General features: G+C 55.3%; 5 protein-coding genes across 5 annotated transcripts; 3 read left to right on the top strand and 2 right to left on the bottom strand.

Annotated features, from left to right (window-relative positions):
* Window positions 1-1070: 1070 nt before the first annotated feature.
* MAM_04810 (uncharacterized protein) lies at window positions 1071-1989 on the top strand (the record flags this gene model as incomplete). Its single annotated transcript, XM_040823608.1, has 3 exons — window positions 1071-1126; window positions 1207-1573; window positions 1630-1989. The coding sequence occupies 3 exons, from the start codon at window positions 1071-1073 to the stop codon at window positions 1987-1989; spliced, it is 783 nt and encodes a 260-aa protein (XP_040678279.1).
* Window positions 1990-3701: 1712 nt separating this feature from the next.
* Window positions 3702-5568, bottom strand: MAM_04809 (Major facilitator superfamily domain, general substrate transporter; the record flags this gene model as incomplete). Its single annotated transcript, XM_040823607.1, has 2 exons — window positions 3702-5321; window positions 5467-5568. The coding sequence occupies 2 exons, from the start codon at window positions 5566-5568 to the stop codon at window positions 3702-3704; spliced, it is 1722 nt and encodes a 573-aa protein (XP_040678278.1).
* A 3498-nt stretch (window positions 5569-9066) lies between these two features.
* On the bottom strand, window positions 9067-10140 carry MAM_04808 (uncharacterized protein; the record flags this gene model as incomplete). The annotated part of the gene is made up of 3 exons (XM_040823606.1): window positions 9067-9603; window positions 9666-9901; window positions 9987-10140. 3 exons carry the CDS (start codon window positions 10138-10140, stop codon window positions 9067-9069), a joined length of 927 nt encoding a protein of 308 aa, XP_040678277.1.
* A 470-nt stretch (window positions 10141-10610) lies between these two features.
* MAM_04807 (nuclear condensin complex subunit Smc4) lies at window positions 10611-15144 on the top strand (the record flags this gene model as incomplete). The annotated part of the gene is made up of 2 exons (XM_040823605.1): window positions 10611-14852; window positions 14911-15144. 2 exons carry the CDS (start codon window positions 10611-10613, stop codon window positions 15142-15144), a joined length of 4476 nt encoding a protein of 1491 aa, XP_040678276.1.
* An 838-nt stretch (window positions 15145-15982) lies between these two features.
* Window positions 15983-18527, top strand: MAM_04806 (uncharacterized protein; the record flags this gene model as incomplete). The annotated part of the gene is made up of 3 exons (XM_040823604.1): window positions 15983-16195; window positions 16415-16809; window positions 16865-18527. The coding sequence occupies 3 exons, from the start codon at window positions 15983-15985 to the stop codon at window positions 18525-18527; spliced, it is 2271 nt and encodes a 756-aa protein (XP_040678275.1).
* Between the last annotated feature and the right edge of the window lie 111 nt (window positions 18528-18638).

The following is an 18638-nucleotide window of genomic DNA, read 5'->3' as shown; positions in this document are numbered from 1 at the left end:
AGTTAGCTTGGGGTTTCATCAAGGATTGCAACGGCTAGTCAAGTGTGCCGTCAAGGTGCTCCGTAAGGGTAGGTAGGGTATGGTAGGAAAATGACGGAAGCTCGAGAGATGTTGCAATTGATCCCGTGCATTGACTAAGTTGTGGCAGATTGAGTCTCTTCCGTCGACCAGGCTCTGTGCAAAGCCCAGTCGATGGGGTAGGGTCAAGCAAAAAGGAAAAAACCAAACGAAGAAATCGAGGTGGCGGAGGAGGACCATGGTCAAGCTTACCTAGACGCTTGGTATAAAGAAAGAGGAAGTTGTTTGGAGCTCCAAGGGAGAATGCAAAGTCTCGATGGGCTAATTACGACTTGACAACGTTGCAGAGATGTGGAAGTACGGGGAGAGATGAAGAGACAATAAAAGTTGAGGGGAGGAAGAGATTGAAGAATTAAAAAAGGGCTGCTCAAGGCGGTGCTGGTGCTTGCTCCGAACAGAAAGTCGAGATTCCATGAGATTCTACGCTGTGCCTTTCCACAGCAACGACTTTTCCGCACGCTGATTGGCTGCCGGGCGACGCTGCCGGGCTTGCAGGGGTCTGCGGCTGCAATTGCTGTTGCTGTTACTGGAGCCTTCCAGCACCACCGCCAGGTGGACACAAAGGCCCATCCAGCTCCAGCGCATGGGCAGGCCAGCCTTTGACACTTTCCACCAAGAACATCGACTGAGCCCCGCAATGTCTCTTGACCGCTGTCGGGATTCCAGAGCTTTCGCAAGGTGTATCATGGTGCCTGTGCCGTGGGTGCTGCTATTGTGTGGGATTTTTTCCTCTTTCTAATGAGTCAAGTTGGCCGCCGTCTTCGTTGGTTGACGCAATCGTTACGCCTTCACTTTTCCCCAGCGCTGAAGGGTCCCCAGTGGCGAGGCTGCGAGAGCTGTGGCTCCTCTTTTTGCCTGATCCACAGCCAATTGGTGGGTGAGTTTGATTCTGAATTCCCAAAGGCCCAAGTAATCGTGCCCGCCCCACTTTATGTGGTTCGGCTGGCCAGCATCGGAAGCTCCATTACCCCAGCAACTCGGTGGCCGTCCACATGACGCTCGGCTTCGGCGAGACGTTCGTCTACCTCAATCTCCTGTACTACGTGAGGTAAGAATCCCCTTCCCACAGCGGTAGCGGTCGACGGGGCTCCCAACTTGCCGCCGCCGCCCCTGCTTACGCCTTGTCAGCACCCTCATGCTTCACCGCGAGTACTTCCCCTTCCTGCCGACCCCGGAGTCGGAGCCACGGGGTCCAGTCGACCAGCCCATGCTGGGGGCGCCCGCCCCCGAGGGCTGGTGGGACGACAGCTCCCGACTCCTCTTCGGCGCGGCAGAGCACATCGCCGCCATTCTACACGAGGCCTCCGAGTGTGGCGTGCATCTCATGACGCCCTTTGCCGGGTTCTGCGCATTCTCAGCCGGCTACCTCAACCTCTACGTGGCGAAATACCCCCGAATGAACCTGGGCCGCAGCCCGCGAGCAAGCGACTGTCTCAAAATGTGTCTCGACTACCTGGAAAAGTTTCGACTTGTCTGGAAAATCGCCGACGGATGGGTAAGCCGCCCGCAAGCATGACACGACCGTGGCCACCGTTGCGCTAACATTGAGAGGGCGGCACGCGCAAGATCAAAACGATACACCATGCATCCGTGCTCTACGAGCGAGCAACCGAGGACCGGACACGATACCAGGGGCGCACACGAGCAGACTTTGATACTCTACACCAGTCTGTCCACGAGTTCCGTGTCGTGGATAGATCCGACGCGCATACTCGGGAGATTCGGGGCGCGGAGCGGCCCTCGGCGCAGGCGACTTGGCCGGTTCAAGGGCACGAGCACGAGCACGAGCACGAGCACGAGCTCGACACTAATACCTTGTTGAACCAGCTTTTCGCGGAAGTCAGCAATAACCTCGACGAGCAGGGGGCCTGGTCTCAATGGTGGCCGGCGATTGATCAGGTGGATCTTTAATGAGCTGCGTAATTACATCCGGGGTTTTTTTTTTCGTTGAAGCTTCCAATGAATGAGTGACGACCTTTGATTTTTTTGATTTTTTTTTTAAAAAGGGCTGTAATATCTGGTTTTCTATACATGTCCTATTTTTATTTCCCGGTCTAGAAAAACAGTCAACAGATAATGCACCTCTTCATATGGCTCCCCTCCCGTCACCGCCAACAAATGCATACCTGTCGCGTCAACCATTCGCCGTTTCTCCTTCCAATCACGCCTTTGCAAAGACCTTTCTCGAGTTCATCAGGCGAACAGCAAGCATAAAGAGCATGCCGACAAAAGGCGCCACAACCACGCCAAGAGGACGTTTTTTGAAGCAGCTAAAAAGGCACGTAAATGGCGTCTGGATTCTGTACTAGATCTACTAGAAATTTGGGACGAGAAGGGTGTACATTATAGGCGAAGAGGTTAATAGCGTTATTAGGTTGAAAATTGGCCCGCCTTGGTGTCCGGCCCGCCTTGCTGTCGAGCACCACCTTTGGTGGTGAGGGCTTTTGCTAGCCGAACCACATAAAGTGGGGCGGGCACGATTAGCCCAATAACCCAACCACCATTACCCATGTCGAGCAACTCGCAAACCACAGCTAGCGACAAAACACATCGACGATGCCTTCAGTCTCATCCCAGCCCATCGTCAATCGCCCACTGCCAGTATATCGGACGATTACATACCTCCTAGTCACAACACCACCTACAGATGGCTCAAATGCCAGTCACTAGCCCGATGAACATTCATTCATCCCTGTCAAATAGCGACAGCATCATAACCCAGCTTGGCCTGCATAGTGACACAACGCCCGCCACTCTCTCTCACGCATCGTCTGTCCCCACAAGACAAAATGCACCACCCATTGCCATCAGGCAGTCATTTGCTCTCAACGGCAGCGCACGGCACTGCTTCGGTTTCCACTTGTTATGCTTCCTCCCCCGCCCTGTGCGCCCTGTGCGCCATGTGCCCTGCTGGGAACCAACAGCGCCCTTTCAGAGTTGCCTCATGACTTGCTTCTCCATATTCCTGGCCAGCTTTGGACGAATATTTTTCAGTGAAGCTACAATTCTCCTTTCTTCTACTCTTTCTTGCTTTGCAATTTTTTTAAATAATCCTCAGTACTATTTATAAATGGGCCAAGTGGTGATGTTCCTCCCCGGCCACCAGTCCTCACGTCCATGCGATAGACAGCAGCCAAGCCGCCCCTGAATCTGTGGCAGCGTCGCGGCGACTTACACACCGTCGGAGGAATCGGGAGCGCTCGGTGTGGCTTTCGGGCCAAGACGCTACGCAGGGAGAAGGAAGGCGGCGCAGACAAAAGTCCCAGCTCGAGCTTGTTGTGCCTGGCGACGAGACGGACAACTCGCGCATTCGCAAAGGGACGAGAGGCGGAGGAATCCTTCCCCGACCATCGGGGCATGAGAGAGTGGTGATGTGATGGATGAGATGAGAGCCGCCCCAACGGCTCTACAGGACACGCAAGCCGAGTATACGTACGGGCCACGAGCCACGCGGTACAGGCAACTCGCCGGCAGCCTCGCACCAAGCATTGGCCCAGAGGTTGCAATCGGGGGGGGGGGGGTTCCCCAGGCTAGAGGTCGGCAACTCGGGCAGCTGGCATGGTATATTTTACGCTATGCATCTATGTAAGGGCGGGTTACGTTCCATTGCGCACGCGCGGCGACTACTTTATCCCTGTGGCCACTTTGTTGGGCTGGTTGTGCGCGCCGAAGGGGACGTTTGCCTCGTCGTCGGTGGCTGTGGTCTTGGAGACGGTCCAGACGGTCGGTAGCACGGCGATGAGGGAACCGATACACAAGCCCCAGTTCATTCCGAACTGGCTCATGGGAGCTGCCTTCTGGGCATTGACACGCCATGCCATGGCGCCGCCGGCGGCCTGCAGGGACTTGTACGCTCCGACGAGGACGGCGGCGCGGGCTGAGCTGTTAGACTCGGTGCCAATGAGCCAGTAGGCGTAGCCTTGCCACAGGGCGTCGTAGGCTCCGTAGAAGATGTAGAGGAGGATGGGGCCGGCAGAGAGGCTCCCCCGCTTGAAGTCAAGGTCCTGGTGGTGGCCGGCGGCATGTCGAGCGTCTTGCCACTGCTGGAAGCGATAGCCGCCTCCCCAGATGGCCATGCCGGATGCGAAGACGACGGCCCAGCCGAGCTTGGCGCGCGCGGGGCGGTCGAGGCAGGGGACGTCGAGGAGCAATCCCATCAAGAGGCCGCCGAGCATCTGCGCGATCCAGTACAGGGCGCCGTTGAGCGATCGAGTGCGGATGTTGAAGGTCTGGCCATTGACCTGGTTCTGCTGGTAGCTGTAGAAGACGTTGGCGGTGAAGAAGAGCGGCAGCATGCAAAGGACGCGCCATCTGGCAATGGTCCTGATGGCCGTCAGGGCGCTTCCGCCGAGGGTATGCTCCTCCGTCTCGACCGCCTTGTCCAGCTGGGCCAGGCGGATGCGGGAGGGCGAGCAGATGAAGACGCCGAGGGTCCAGCCGAGCAGCATGATGGCCATGAGGGCAACGTATGTCGAGTTGGAGACCCTGCCGGACTGGGAGTCGTAGTTGAGGCCGAACGAGGCCAGGGAGCCGATGCCGCCGCCGAGGTTGAAGATGATCCAGAAGACGGCGATTGCGCGGCCCCTTTGCGACTCGTCCACGTACGTCGTCATGATGGCGCCCTGGACGATCCAGATGAAGGCCGCGCCGACACCGAGGACGGCGCCGGATCCAATGACAAAGGCCCCGCAGCCGGTGTGGTTGAAGTTGAGAAGCGAGCCGCTGTACAGGGCATACGTCCAGCCGGCCATGAGAAAGCTGATGCGCGGTCCGAGGATGGAGAAGACGGGACCGGCGACGGCCAAGGCCGTGACTGCCGTGGCCGAGAGGAGGGCGACGGTGGCGTTCGCGGCGACGGTCGAGTCGACTTGTCCTGAGCCGCCGAGTCCAGTAAGCGCATTGTACATCTGAAGACGACCGGCCCGACTTGTCAGTATAGTTCGGAGTCGGGGTACAATTGGCTTGCTTGGCTTACCCCAGGAAGGCAGAAGCATATAAACGAGATCAGCAGGATCTGCGTCCAGGGATGGGAGTAGCAGCGGACAATCTTGGACGGATGAGGCTGGAAGTTGGTAACCTCGGGATCCCCGCGATTGAGAGACCAGCTTCTTTTTGTGGCTTCGGCATACGGCTCGTCGTGGCCAGTCCGAGTTGTCATGTTGTACACGTCGTGAGGAGCCAAAGGCTTGTGGTTCTCGGCTGAGCCGACTCGGTCCATCCCGTGAGACTGCGTCTTTGTATATCTGTGAAGGATGGAAAGAGTAAGTTGTAAACGCTGCACACGATCCTGGGGAAATAGGCTCAAGGCCTCCGAATCTTGGGGTTACAATGGATCATATGTTTATCAAAGCTTCGACAAGTCGAGCAGGGGACCTGGACCTTGCATACCGGGGCTTCGGGGTCCTGGCTGGCATAGACAACATCGAACACAGCCCGGACTACGCAGTAGTACGCACAGAGTACACCCGCCGCAGCTTTGCAAATCAGCATAGTACAACCAGTATACGGGGCGCGGAGTCCTGTGGGTTGTAATGGGCAACTATCAAAAGTCAATCCGAGGCAGGTTGCGAATCCTCACACGTTACATCACGGTGCTCAACTCCGCAACCAGCCAACAGGAAAGGGCCGGCGTCTGGTTATACGCATATACTACTACCAAGTGCGTTGTACATGCAAGCAGGTACAAGCAAAGCGGAGCGACGGGGCAAGAGATTTGATCTTGACTCGTGAGCCGGCAGAGTCTAGGACATGGTGGCCTCGATGGGGTCACTTTGGGGGAATTGGTTATGCTCGAACGACGCGCGAGTGGTTACTCGTGAGACAAGTTGACCGGGCTATGAGTTGAGAAAAGCTTCATTCGGCAAACAGACCAATGATGCCTGTGACAGTAAAAGGGAGTATGCCGACCGCCAGAGCGCGCCCTGGCCGAGCCGGGCTAATGAATGTAAACAGACTCGCCAAGTCGTCGGCGCTGTGGATTCGCATGGGAACAGCGCGGCCTGACCCTGGCCGGCGAGCGGCAAGATGAGGGAGAGAGGAAGAGGCCTTGTTGATTATTGTTGGGGCTTGCCGGGATTTGGGTGGTGTTGATTGTCCATCCAGTCGCATCTCGAGTCGCCAGACTGTTTGGTGGTTTGTTTCTACTCATGGTTTGTCCTCTCCCCGTTCCTCAATTGCTGTTCCCGGCCCTCATTCCGACCAAAGAGCGCCAAAGGTTGCTCTTTTCAGTGGTCGGTAAGAATCGTCGTTCTTGTCAGGTCTGGATATGGTCCCAGGCCCCGACGGCCTCGGACCTGGCCTCATCAACAGGCCGGCCGGGATACCGCCCACATACTCGGCTCCTCCGCACCACGGGGGCGACGATGCCCTCCGACACGCAAAGGAGGGTGCGGAAACGGCCGGTCTGCTGCCGGGGACGATCTGAGCGCACGCAATTTCGACCCACGGGTGGATTCGCTCATCGGAATCGCCTCTTCTAGACGGACACCGTACGTCCTGGGCGGACTCGAATACACCCGCATGCCGGCGGTGTCCCGGTGAGTGTTGTTTGCGTCGAGCCGTCGGCGGCAGCACAACTGTTGTTTAGCCGGGCAAGTTGACTAGATGGTCGACCTGCAAGCAACCAACGTCAAGCTACAGCGCGCAAGGAGCATACCGAGATGTATTGGAGACCCAATTGCACGCAGTCTGACGAAGACCTTGGGCAGATCCTGCACGAGTGTCATGGCAGTGTCAAACTCGCTGCTGCTGCCGTCGTATTGGATGTGCCGGTGGCCGGCGCCGAAGCTCGTCTCCAGCGACACCAGGGCGTCCTCACAAAGGTGGTTGAAGAGCATGGAGCAGAGGCTGGACGACTTCCCCTCTGTGTAGATGCTGGCGGTACGAGCCGCAAGGGGCCGTCATCGTGGCCCGGGATGGCGTTTGCGGGCTCGGCGTAGCAGGGCCGTGTAACGTGTAAAGGCAATGCTCAGCATCGTAGTGGTGTTTGGCATTGCCGTGTATGAGAGGCCAGCTCTTACTCAGACACTCAAAGACTCGATCGGTATACGTACTACCAGCTTGTCAAGACCCTGCTTGGGATGCAGCCAAGAGTCACCACTGATATTGACCTGCTACCCACCTCCTTGTCAGTGAGGCGGCACGTCGACTCCATCATTGCCCTCGCTTCTGGTGTACCGGCTCGATCCGCGTGAGCTTCAGACGAACTGGGCTGCGCTTCCAGCGCACGGCACACAATGGCGGATGGCGCCATCATCTGGGCGACGACGGCTCCGGCTACAGCGTTAAACGAGCAGCCCTTCGCGGGGCCCTGCGGGAAAAGAACATTTTCCGGACAGCCCATGCACATGAAGCGAACGCATCGCCAGCTCCATGTCTGTCTCCGCTGTCGCAGGCCATCTACAAACACCTAGAGGACCATTCTCCCTCCACTGCTAGCCCGGATGATCTCCTCGGTTCCATCGTCACGCCTTGCTTCAGGCTCGGCCCGGCAGAAGATGCCGCACCGGGTACGACAAACCGTGAGCCGCAGTTGCCCAGATCGTTTTTCATGGCCGCCACAGATGCCGAGGCAAAGAGCATCGTGAGTGGCGGAACTGCGAGTTGAGCTGAAAGGGTGGAGAGCCTTGACGAGTCAAGATGTGGACTCGTCTTGGCGGGAGGCTTTGTGCGGCATGAGCCGTATATAAATGCTAGAATTGATGCCATGTAGAAGGAAGCAGCTTGGAGCGTCTGGGCAGAGTGTTACTGTTGGCCAGCCCGCCTTTGTTGGCGCCAAGTTCCTTGCAGATGAGTTAGTTAGATGCAGTTATACCAGATGCCAACTCAAAAGATACCTATTCAAGTACCTAGGTATGTACATGCCCTACATTCCTCCAGATAGGGCCAGTATACACTGTTTGTGTACTCTCACACGTGGAAGACGCCGGTCAAGGGGGGAAACCAATCCTATCATATGCCATGCAACTCGTGACGACGTACGAAGTACCAAACGCTACAAGATGGCCACCAACTCGGGCCAACCAGCAGAGATCTGTATCATTACGTACTTTGTACTCCGTAATACGATGGCGATTTCTGCGTGTCGCTAAGCCGCAAAGCCCACGCGACTTCAAGAATGCCGGTGCAACATTCGCCCAGGGACCAAGGTGGACTAGGACTAGGTTTAAGCCGCCACCCCTGTCCTGTATTTGGTCTATTGTTGTTTCCAGAGATGTCTGAGACTCCATCGTCTCGTCTCCACTGTCATCCCATTGTTAGTCGAGACTCGAGCGTAATCCCGTTGACCAGATTAGCGAATGCTGCCTAGCTTTTCCCGAGGTGGGCATCAATGAAGCGGTGCCCCCGGCATCTTTTCCATCAGTCATTACCCTTACCCTCACTCCAAAACTGACAGGATTGGTGAAAGGCGACAAGATACTGCGGGTGAGTCCTGAGTCTTTCGTGGTCTCTTAGCTAGCGTGTCCAAGTATGCAGAGATCCGTTCTCGACTTTGCTCATCAAAAGTCTTAATAGATCGTGTGTATCAGATCCGAGACGGTGATTTCCGAGAAAGACAAGACACCCCTGGAATTAAATCGACGCTGCCATCCTTCAATATAACGGCTTGCGTTGCATTGCGCATGGTCCAACGAGATCCGTCGCGAGATCCAACTGTGTCATCCCGGCGCTGCTTGCAACCAGGTTTTCGAAGCATAGTACTTGGTACTATGCTGTGAGCAGATGCGGCACGATGTCAGATTCAGTCATTGATATCTTTCTTCTTTTCTTTTGACACTGCAAAGGTGATCCGGAAATGATTCGCTTGACTGACTCTCACACACCCAACGCGGACAATTTGTTCCCATCTTGGCATCTACAAACAGTTAAGAAGGGGGAAGGGATGGATTTATTGCCAGCATCGTAAATGCACAAATGCAGCAATTGACTGCTCTTCCGACGCCGTCGCCATGCAAGCAAACGTCTCATCATGTACAATATGACAGCCACCTAGTCCGTCTGGCCATCGGTCCCTCCTCTAATTCCTTCCAGAATGGCAGCCCACGGCCCGCTGAGGCGGACTTTGGCCACATCAGAAAATCGATCACAGGCAATCTTTCGGATCAACAGTGTGTCCTTGGCTTTCTTCAGAATCCTTCCCTCGCGCACAGTGAGGTATTCTTCGAACCAAGTTTCTTCCAGAGAATCAAAAGGCATAAATGCCAGCTCACTGGTGCGACCGGACGAGTCTTCGCCGCCGCCGCCGCCACTATTTATCACACATGAAATCCACCGGCGGAACAACTGTTCTCTGGTGTGTGGCGGGTGCGTGCGCGAATATAGAAGAGCCTGCGTGACATTGGTGCGAGCCATGGCGTCAAATAGCAGTTCAAGAGCAACTGGAGACTTCAATATCGGATGCACGGAGTAGAAGTACGACAAAGCGAGAGTGTAATCCTGGTCTGTTGATTGCTTGACGAGGGCGATGATGATGTCGTCTGCGAAGTCAGCATCCAACGACGGATGCGCGACGTACTCAATGGCGCTCTGCACCATCAAGTTAGCCAACCTTTACAAATTAAAACTGGACGGCGTTCACGTAGTCTTACAGAATACTCGCCTCTGTCCATGTGCCAGAGGCCCTTCATGAAGAGCTGGTAATTAGCCGGCATGCCGGACAAGCTGGCAAAGCTCTCCGATGCAAAAATGTCTTTGCTCGCGTCGTCAAAATCGAGCAGGACGTAATACAGAAGGGAAAACTTGTGATGCAACGACATCCCCGCTTCGCAGATTTGCTGATGCAGTTGTCGGAGTGCGTTCTCCGTCTTCGGGGGATACACCTTTGCTGCAGTGGGCAATGGCGTCAGCCAAGTCATTTCTCGAACAGAGCTTCTCAGGCTTCGAGTCCAATCCAATCCCACGTGACTAACCCTTGGAAATTCCGAGCGCTCGCATTACACGGTCGATGAATAAGAGGCCGTCGGCTGTCTTGCGATGCGCTTCAATGTCGTGTTGCAGCCTGCGATCGTACGGAAGCTTAGTTTCCGGGGGGAAGACATGTTCAAAGTTGCTATAGTTGAACATGGCTATAGCTTCGCTGGCGCCCAAGAGCCTCGTGACTGCTTCTTTGCAAATCAACTGCTGTCTGACTACCTGAGCTTGCCTCGCTGCGCAGATGGCATCGTATCGTTCGAGCATTGGCTCAGCAAAGCTCCATCAAGTCGCGCTGTCACGTGAGATGCTTGAGCTACCACGCCACGCAACGGATGTGGCGCTGCGGTTGTGGGGTAGAAATGCAGAAACGTGGCTGAGCTTTCATTGTTTACATACAACCATTCGGGACCTTTCCAAACAAATAGCCAGCGACGCGGGGCGACGACATGTGAACCTCACAATCACTACCATTTGCAACGTGCCTACGCGACCCGTTGCTGTGCCCTCGTATTCCACACAAGGACACTTTGGCCTTGCCTTTCTTTACTGCCTCTAGTCTTCCTACTCATCACGTCCTAGATATCGAATTCACCGTCGCCTGGGAGCGGCACCCGAACAGAATGTCGCCCCCAGCTCCGAGGCCGTCAAGACGCGCCGCGACGAGACGGGCGGCCATTATCGACTCGGACGACGAGGACGAAATTGGCAACATGTCCAAGTTGCGCGCTGACGAGGAGGCCGAATACACTCCTGAAGCTTCGAGGACAAGTCGACGCCAGACGCGCAGTGGCCGGTCATCTCTTGCGCCAGCTCCTGCATCTGCACCACGACGGTCCCTTGCCAAGAAACCATCCATCGCAGTTGCGTTCAATGAGCCAGACGAGCTTGGAGGACAGCTGGAACCAAGTCAGGTCTTGGATGCCGATACTGTCGTCCAGCAAACACCTCCCAGAAAGCCATCACCGAGGAAGAGAAGGAGTGCCGCGATTAGAGCCTCGACTGCTCCCGCGGAAAACTTGGCGCTCCCGTTGCCACAGCAGACGGAGACTTCGGAGATATCCCAGGTTCGTGCATCACCGCTGGCAGATATCACGGCTGTCAGCGTGAATACGACGCCAAATGTGGAGGAGACGCAAGCAAACGTCAAACCCATCAAACCGTTTGACTCTATTATGGATAGACCTATGGACATCATGCTCAAGTCTCGAACGACAACAGTTCCATCTCTCGAGGAATCATCCTCCCCCCCAAAGTCACGGATTGTGTTGACTCATTTGATTTTGAACAACTTCAAGAGTTATGCTGGTCGTCAGGAGGTCGGCCCGTTCCATGCGTCCTTCTCATCTGTTGTTGGACCAAACGGGTCTGGCAAGTCAAATGTTATCGACTCTTTACTTTTTGTCTTTGGTTTCAGAGCCAGCAAAATGCGCCAAGGTAAAATCTCGGCTCTGATTCACAATTCTGCTCAGCACCCGAACTTGGAGTATTGCGAGGTTGAAGTCCACTTTCACGAGGTCATTGACAAGCCGACTGGCCCCGAGGTCAATCTCGACTCGAAGCTCATCATCTCTCGAAAGGCTTTCCGCAACAATACGAGCAAATACTACATCAATGGCAAGGAGTCCAACTTCACCACTGTTACAACGCTACTCAAGGAACATGGTGTCGATTTGGATCACAAGAGATTCTTGATCCTGCAAGGAGAAGTGGAGTCGATCGCTCAGATGAAATCAAAGGCCGCCAACGAGCACGAAGATGGGTTGCTCGAGTACCTCGAGGATATCATTGGCACCTCCAAATACAAAACTCCCATCGAGGAGTCGGCGGCGGAGGTGGAATCTTTGAATGATGTCTGCATGGAGAAGAGCGGGCGTGTGCAACATGTTGAAAAGGAGAAGAACAGCCTCGAAGACAAAAAAGACAAGGCCCTTGCGTACATACGCGACGAAAACGAGCTTACCATGAAACAATCCGCGTTGTACCAACTGTTCATTCACGAATGTAATGGAAATATCGTTGTCACCGAGGAAGCTATCAACCAGATGCAGGCCCAGCTCGACGCTGAACTTGAGAAGCACCAAGGCAGTGAGCAGTTCATCAAGGACCTCGAGAAACAGTACACCAAGGGAACAAGGGAAGTTGAAGCCCAAGACAAGCAGACCCAAAGTTTTGTCAAAGAAGTAGCAAAATTCGAGCAGGAGCGCGTCAAGTTCGATGAGAAGCGCAAGTTCCTTGTCGAAAAGCAGAAGAAACTCGAAAGGACCATCAACAATGCGCAAAACGCAACCAGCGGAGCGGACGAAGCCGTTGAGGAAAGCAAGCGAGACATTGAGACGCGAACACAAGAGGTCACTGAGCTCGAGGCACGAGTCAAGACGGAAGAGGCCGAGCTGGCCAACATCCGAGACAGCCTAAAGGGTAAAACTCAGGCCTTCTCCGACAAGATTGCAGCCAAGCAAAGGACCCTCGAGCCTTGGATGGAGAAGATCAATCAGAAGCAGTCTGCTATTGCTGTGGCAGAGAGCGAAATGGGCATCCTCAAAGAAAAGGCAAACGCTGGCACTGTCGCAATTCAAGAGCTCGAAGGCAAGATTGCAGCTATCGAAACGGACAAAGCAGCCAAGGCCAAGGAACTCAGAGCTTGCGAGGAAGAGAAATGTGCGCTTCAGAAGGAGGCCGAAAAAATGGACTCTGAGCTCGCGATTTTGGCTCAGCAAGAGCCCAAGATCCAAGCCAAAATTTCCAATTCACGACAAAAGGCTGACGAAGCCCGCTCGAGCCTCGCAAGCACGCAGGCTCGCGGCAACGTTTTGACAGCTTTGATGCGCATGAAGGAGTCTGGTCGAATCGACGGCTTCCACGGACGCCTCGGCAATCTAGGAACAATTGACGAAAAGTACGACGTTGCGGTTTCCACAGCCTGCTCAGCGCTTGACAACTTCGTCACTGAGTCAGTCGAGTCTGGTCAGCAGTGCATTGAGTACCTCAGGAAGAATAACTTGGGTCGTGGCAACTTCATCTGCTTGGACAGGCTCAGATCTCGAGACATGTCTCCTATCCAGACACCCGAAAACGCACCACGCCTGTTTGATTTGGTCAAAGCCAAAGACAAGTTCCGGCCGGCTTTCTACCACGCAATGCAGGACACCTTGGTGGCCAACGATTTGGCCCAAGCCAATCGTATTGCATATGGGGCCAAGAGATGGCGGGTGGTGACCTTGGCTGGTGAGCTAATCGACAAGTCCGGCACCATGTCTGGCGGTGGTACTGCTGTGAAGAAGGGGCTGATGTCTTCCAAGATTGTCGCGGACATCAGCAAGGAGCACGTTGCAAAGCTTGAGGAGGATCGAGATCAATGGGAAGTCAAGTTCCAAGAGTTCCAAGAGTACCAACGTGAATGCGAAGGTAAACGCAAGGATCTCGACGAAAAAATCCCTCAGCTCGAGACAAAGATTCAGAAGCTCGGCCTCGAGATCGAGAGTGCGACGCGCAATCTCTCGGACGTAAAGAAACGCATCAAGGAAGTAAGCCAAGTGCATCAGCCATCCGCATCAGACTCATCTCGTGTCGCCGCTTTGGAGAGGGAGATTGCGAAGCTAAACGAGGAAATTGAGCAGCTCCACGGGGAGACTGCCAGTGTGGAGGAAGAGATCAAGGCCCTGCAGGAGAAAATCATGGAAGCCGGCGGAGAGAAATTGCGAAGCCAGCGTGCCAAGGTCGACGAGCTCAAGGAGCAAATCAACTCCCATAATGAGGAGATGTCGAATGCCGAAGTCCGCCGAGTCAAGGCGGAGAAGCAAGTAGTCAAGTTTGCAAAGGACATTGCCAAGGCCAATAAAGAGCTGGAAAACGCTGTGCTAGAGCTAGAAAAACTCGAAGCCGACGTCAACAACCAGGGAGAGAAATCTGACGAGCTGAAGGCCCGGGTCAAGGACGCAGAGGCAGATTTGGCGTCAAGAAGGGAAGAGCTCCGAGCGTTCAAGAAGGAGCTTGATGCCAAGACCGCAGAGCTCAACAAAAGTCGCGCCGTGGAGATTGAAATGCGGAACAAACTGGAGGAAAACCAAAAGACTTTGGCTGAGAATGAAAAGAGACATCACTATTGGGAAGACAAGCTGTCGAAACTAGTCTTGCAAAACGTCGAGGACCTCATTTGTGCTCCCGGCCCTTCCGAACAGGCTGTTGAGGCTGGGCAGCCCGGAAAGCGAGAAAGCTCCTCGGCCTCGGACGAGGACGTGGAAATGGCTGAATCTGAAGCGGACGCCCAAGACGCCAGCATGGCCGATGGCTCTGTGGCAGAAAAGTCCACGGACGGGGACCCAAACAAGCCGGTTTACGAACTGCCCAGATACACCCCGGATGAACTGGCAGACATGAGCAAGGAGACTCTGAAGGGCGAGATAGCTGCACTGGAGGAGAAGACGCAGAACGCCAGCGTCGACCTTGGCGTTTTGGCCGAGTACCGCCGCAGAGTGGAGGAGCACGCTGCCCGATCCTCAGATCTACAAGCAGCAATCAATCGGCGAGACGCGGCAAAGAAGCGTTGTGACGACCTCCGAAGACGACGACTGGAGGGTTTCATGGAGGGTTTCAGCGCCATCTCGCTCCGCTTAAAAGAGATGTACCAGATGATCACGATGGGGGGTAACGCAGAGCTGGAGCTCGTGGACAGCCTGGATCCGTTCAGCGAAGGTATCCTCTTCAGCGTGATGCCTCCGAAGAAGAGCTGGAAGAACATCGGCAACTTGTCTGGAGGTGAGAAGACGTTGAGTAGCTTGGCTCTAGTCTTCGCCCTGCATCACTACAAACCCACGCCACTGTATGTCATGGACGAGATTGACGCCGCGTTGGATTTCAGAAACGTAAGTCGATTCCTGGACGGGAGTAGATGGATGCCCATGTTCTAACGATGCGTGGCAGGTCTCCATTGTTGCCAATTACATCAAGGAGCGAACAAAGAATGCTCAGTTCATCGTCATATCCTTGAGAAACAACATGTTCGAACTGGCCGCCCGCTTGGTTGGAGTCTACAAAGTCAACCACATGACCAAGAGCGTTACTATCGAGAACAAGGACTACATCGACCGACCGCAGCCACAACAGCGGCCGCCGCAGACGGGCACTGGGTTCACTACAACACTGGCCCTCAGATGATGACAACATGGTGGCCGGCGACGAGAAGGAGGTTTGCATGTTCTTTGTACATGGTGGCGCTTGGGAACTGAACTGGGTAAATCTTTCGATGATGGGTTATGATTGCATTGCCGTGGTATTTTATGTGCCTTGTTGGATGACTGGAACGAAGCAATCATCATATCGAGGGTAGAGAGAGCGAGAATCGATGTCATGAAGTCCTTTTTTTCATCTCACCAAGACTGGTGCAATGCCATGCAGCTCCATTTCCGCTTTCAATACGTGCTCGCCCACCGCAAGGCCAAGGCCACAAGACCGGAAGTCTATCTCTTGAGTCGGAAACGGCAAGCCCGGATCTGAGAGTTACACTAAAGGTCGAGAGGCACCCGTGGCGTTCATAACCGTGTCCATGTCTCAAAACATCGAGGCGGTTGAGTGGTTGGCTTGTCGCTTTTCTTGAATCCAGCGTCGTACGTGATTCAGCTGAACAACGGCAGTATGCATGACCGACAAGCAGCGCAGGGGCTCTCGGCTCTCTCCCGACACTCAATCGCCAAGCACACTCCGGCAAGCGAGTTGCAATATAACTCGGACCCGGTTCTTCGTCTACGGGTGTCGAAGAAGGCGCTTGCAACCAGGCGACGGCGTGAAAGAAGCGAGATGAGATGCCTCGTTCTCAAGACTTCTCACGTCTTCCCTCCACAAATGCGAAGAGGATGTAGGGATATATAATGGCGCCACGAGCATCGGTTCGACCGTGCCATGGGCCCAACCACGCAAGTCGGTCGTGAGTCTGGCTCAAAATCGTGTAGAACCCGTCTCCCCAGCTTCCCCCCGACGACACGTATCCGACTCGACCATGCTTGTCATTTTCAGTCTGTCTCTTCTCCACACGGTTTCTGCCTCTTCGAGCAGCAGCAACGTTGTTCTCGTCTGCACGAAGGACGCTCTGTACAGCTCGCTGTATCAGAATGGCCGGCAGTTTTGTTCGTCGGTCCTCGGCAAGCCGCCCTGTGAGGTTGTGACGCCAACGGCGTACGCGACCTATGATCCGGCCGTGGTTTCTTCTCGCGTGCGTACTTGTCACCTGGCGTCTCCTCCGCTTTGAAGAGTTTCTAAGTTCAGGGCAGTGCAGCTGTGTGTTGACGGACAAATGTCATGCTCGACCGGCGAGCAGCTCCTCCGTGACCAGTCCGGGCCATGATGTTTCGACCGTGTCCTCCGCGTCAAGCTCGTATCTCGGTTCTAAAACGAGTCGCCCGGACTCTGCTACATCGACTGTCGCACGTAGTGCGGGCCTGACAAGCCTGACGTCTTTGGATACCGTATCATCGGGCTCGAACTGGACTACGGTGGACTTGGGCTCGACGACGCGTTACGCCTCCTCGTCCGCGTCGACCTCGTACGGGTATACCAACAATTCTTGGAGCAGCCGGCTCTCGAACACAGCGGGCTCGTCGTCGCCGACGGCTCCGGTCTCAAGCATTCCGTCTGGCACGACGTCTTCCCTGCAAAGCACCCGACACTCCTTGCCAAGCGGTTCAGGTCCACCACATTCGAGCAACTCGTCTACTGGCGGTTTTGCGAATTCGACGGAAACCCGAAGAAGCCTTGGGCCGTCTTCGTCGTCTCGGCTGAGCTCCGTGGACGGGACCTCGAGCGAGGCCTCGATGTCGCCGTCTTCGAGTAGCGTTACTGATTTGTGGCCGCTTCCAACCATCACCCTCACTCCAGTCCCCAGTGTCAACGTGACGACGGTGGGTTTGACGATTCCGGGACCGGGTTCCTCGTCCTCTTCTCCAAATTCGACTTCTTCCATCCACGATACGGCTCCCGCGGCTCCATCAACGCACCATCTCACGTCTGGCAGCACCGGCTCCGAGACGTCGTCCTGGCCTGCGTCGACAGCCACTGCGACTACGACACATGCTGAATCTGCTCCCAGTATCAGCACATCCATCTACGTCTCGGCATCGCCGTCCACCACTACTCCATTGGCCTCCCTCTCGGTTGCCAACTTGACGCAGGTCACTCGTACTGCGGCAGTCGCGGAAGAAACCTGCTACCGGTTTCCTCAGGATCCAGATGCCGAAGACAAACGTCGCAGTGTGTTTCTGCATAATCGTGACGTCGAGGCACACAATGATACGCTGCCCTCCCCATACATGGAGTCTGTGTTCTTTGACGCGGATGGAGTCCACCCCGTCTTTCTCACCTTGCTCGACCCGCGCGGCGACCGCTACTACATGGACGTGTCCAACAGAAGCCACTTGTCGGTCATGGACTCTGAGAGAAATTCGATACTCATCGACGCCAGTGGAGTTCACTTCTCCACCGAGACCTGCGCGTACGACGTTTCCATCACCATCAAGGACATGTATGAGCAGTTGGAGAGTCTTTCGGGCGAACTGTGCTCCAAGCTCATTCCCGACGAGCGCCTCACGGAAGATTCCAGCTTTGAACAGGTCCTCTTTCTCAGGGACCAGTGCGGAAACGCCATACAACGGTCCGTCCGGAAGTACCCTGCCCTCCGGGTTGGCGAATCCGATTGCGTCGACACAGAGGTAGATTCCTCCACGGGCAAGTGGACATTTCTGTGTACATTCCCTGGCTCAGACTCGGCCACCAGCAGATGTCGCGCGTCGGTGAACAAGGACATTGTTCGGTTCCTGCTCACGGATCCATTCGGCGGAGCTTGTCCCGACCTGTCCACGGTGGCGACGACTCTGGCGGCCACGGCTCAGGATCTCCTCGGCGAGACTTCTCTCAAGGAAGAGCTGTATAAGCTGTCCCTCGATGCTGCACAGCGGAGGGAAGCGGACAGCGCCGTCGAGAAGTACGCCCAGCTGTGGAGCGTCTTCAAGCAAGCCTTGTCCAGGGACGGGGAGAGGAGACCGCGTCGGGGGAGCGCACTGGAACAATACATCAGGGTGTATAACAAGTATCGAAGCTTCGAGGGCGACATCTGCGGCGACCTGCACGATGACGATCTGCCTCTCAACATGAGCCTCCGAGCTGGCGTCACCGCCATAGACTCGATTACATCGCTCAAGGCGGTGCCGGGAAAGGCGAGCCCGTTCAACGTCACGGTTCAGGACGCGACCCAGGTAGCTTGTTGTCAGAACGGCGGCAATTCCTCGTTCGGTAGGCTGAAGGGGTCGTGCTCGTATCCGGCGAATGCTACGGTTGGGAATTCGGATTGCATCTGTGGACAAACCTCGGCCGGCGACAGCGTCGCGTTCGAGTACATGGAGTGTGCTGACTTTGTGGGCCGGTGCACGTCCGACCATGACTGTGCAGACGCAGGCTACAAGACGTACAAGTGTCTCACTGGAAGTTGCTGCGGAAGTGGTGTTTGTTTTGATCCTCATGCCTGTTCGCAGAGGGGGGTGAAGTTGGTTTGAGTTGAATGTTGAATCTACGGGGAGGATAGGCCCATCTGCGCGGTGTAGCCGACAGGTTGTTCGCTCGTCCGTCGGTCAGCGTCTTCCGAAAAATAAGCATGTATTCGATCA

Source organism: Metarhizium album (assembly GCF_000804445.1).
Source record: "Metarhizium album ARSEF 1941 chromosome Unknown scaffold_11, whole genome shotgun sequence".
NCBI classification, from domain to species: Eukaryota; Fungi; Ascomycota; class Sordariomycetes; order Hypocreales; family Clavicipitaceae; genus Metarhizium; species Metarhizium album.
This window is presented reverse-complemented; position numbering and strand designations above follow the sequence as displayed.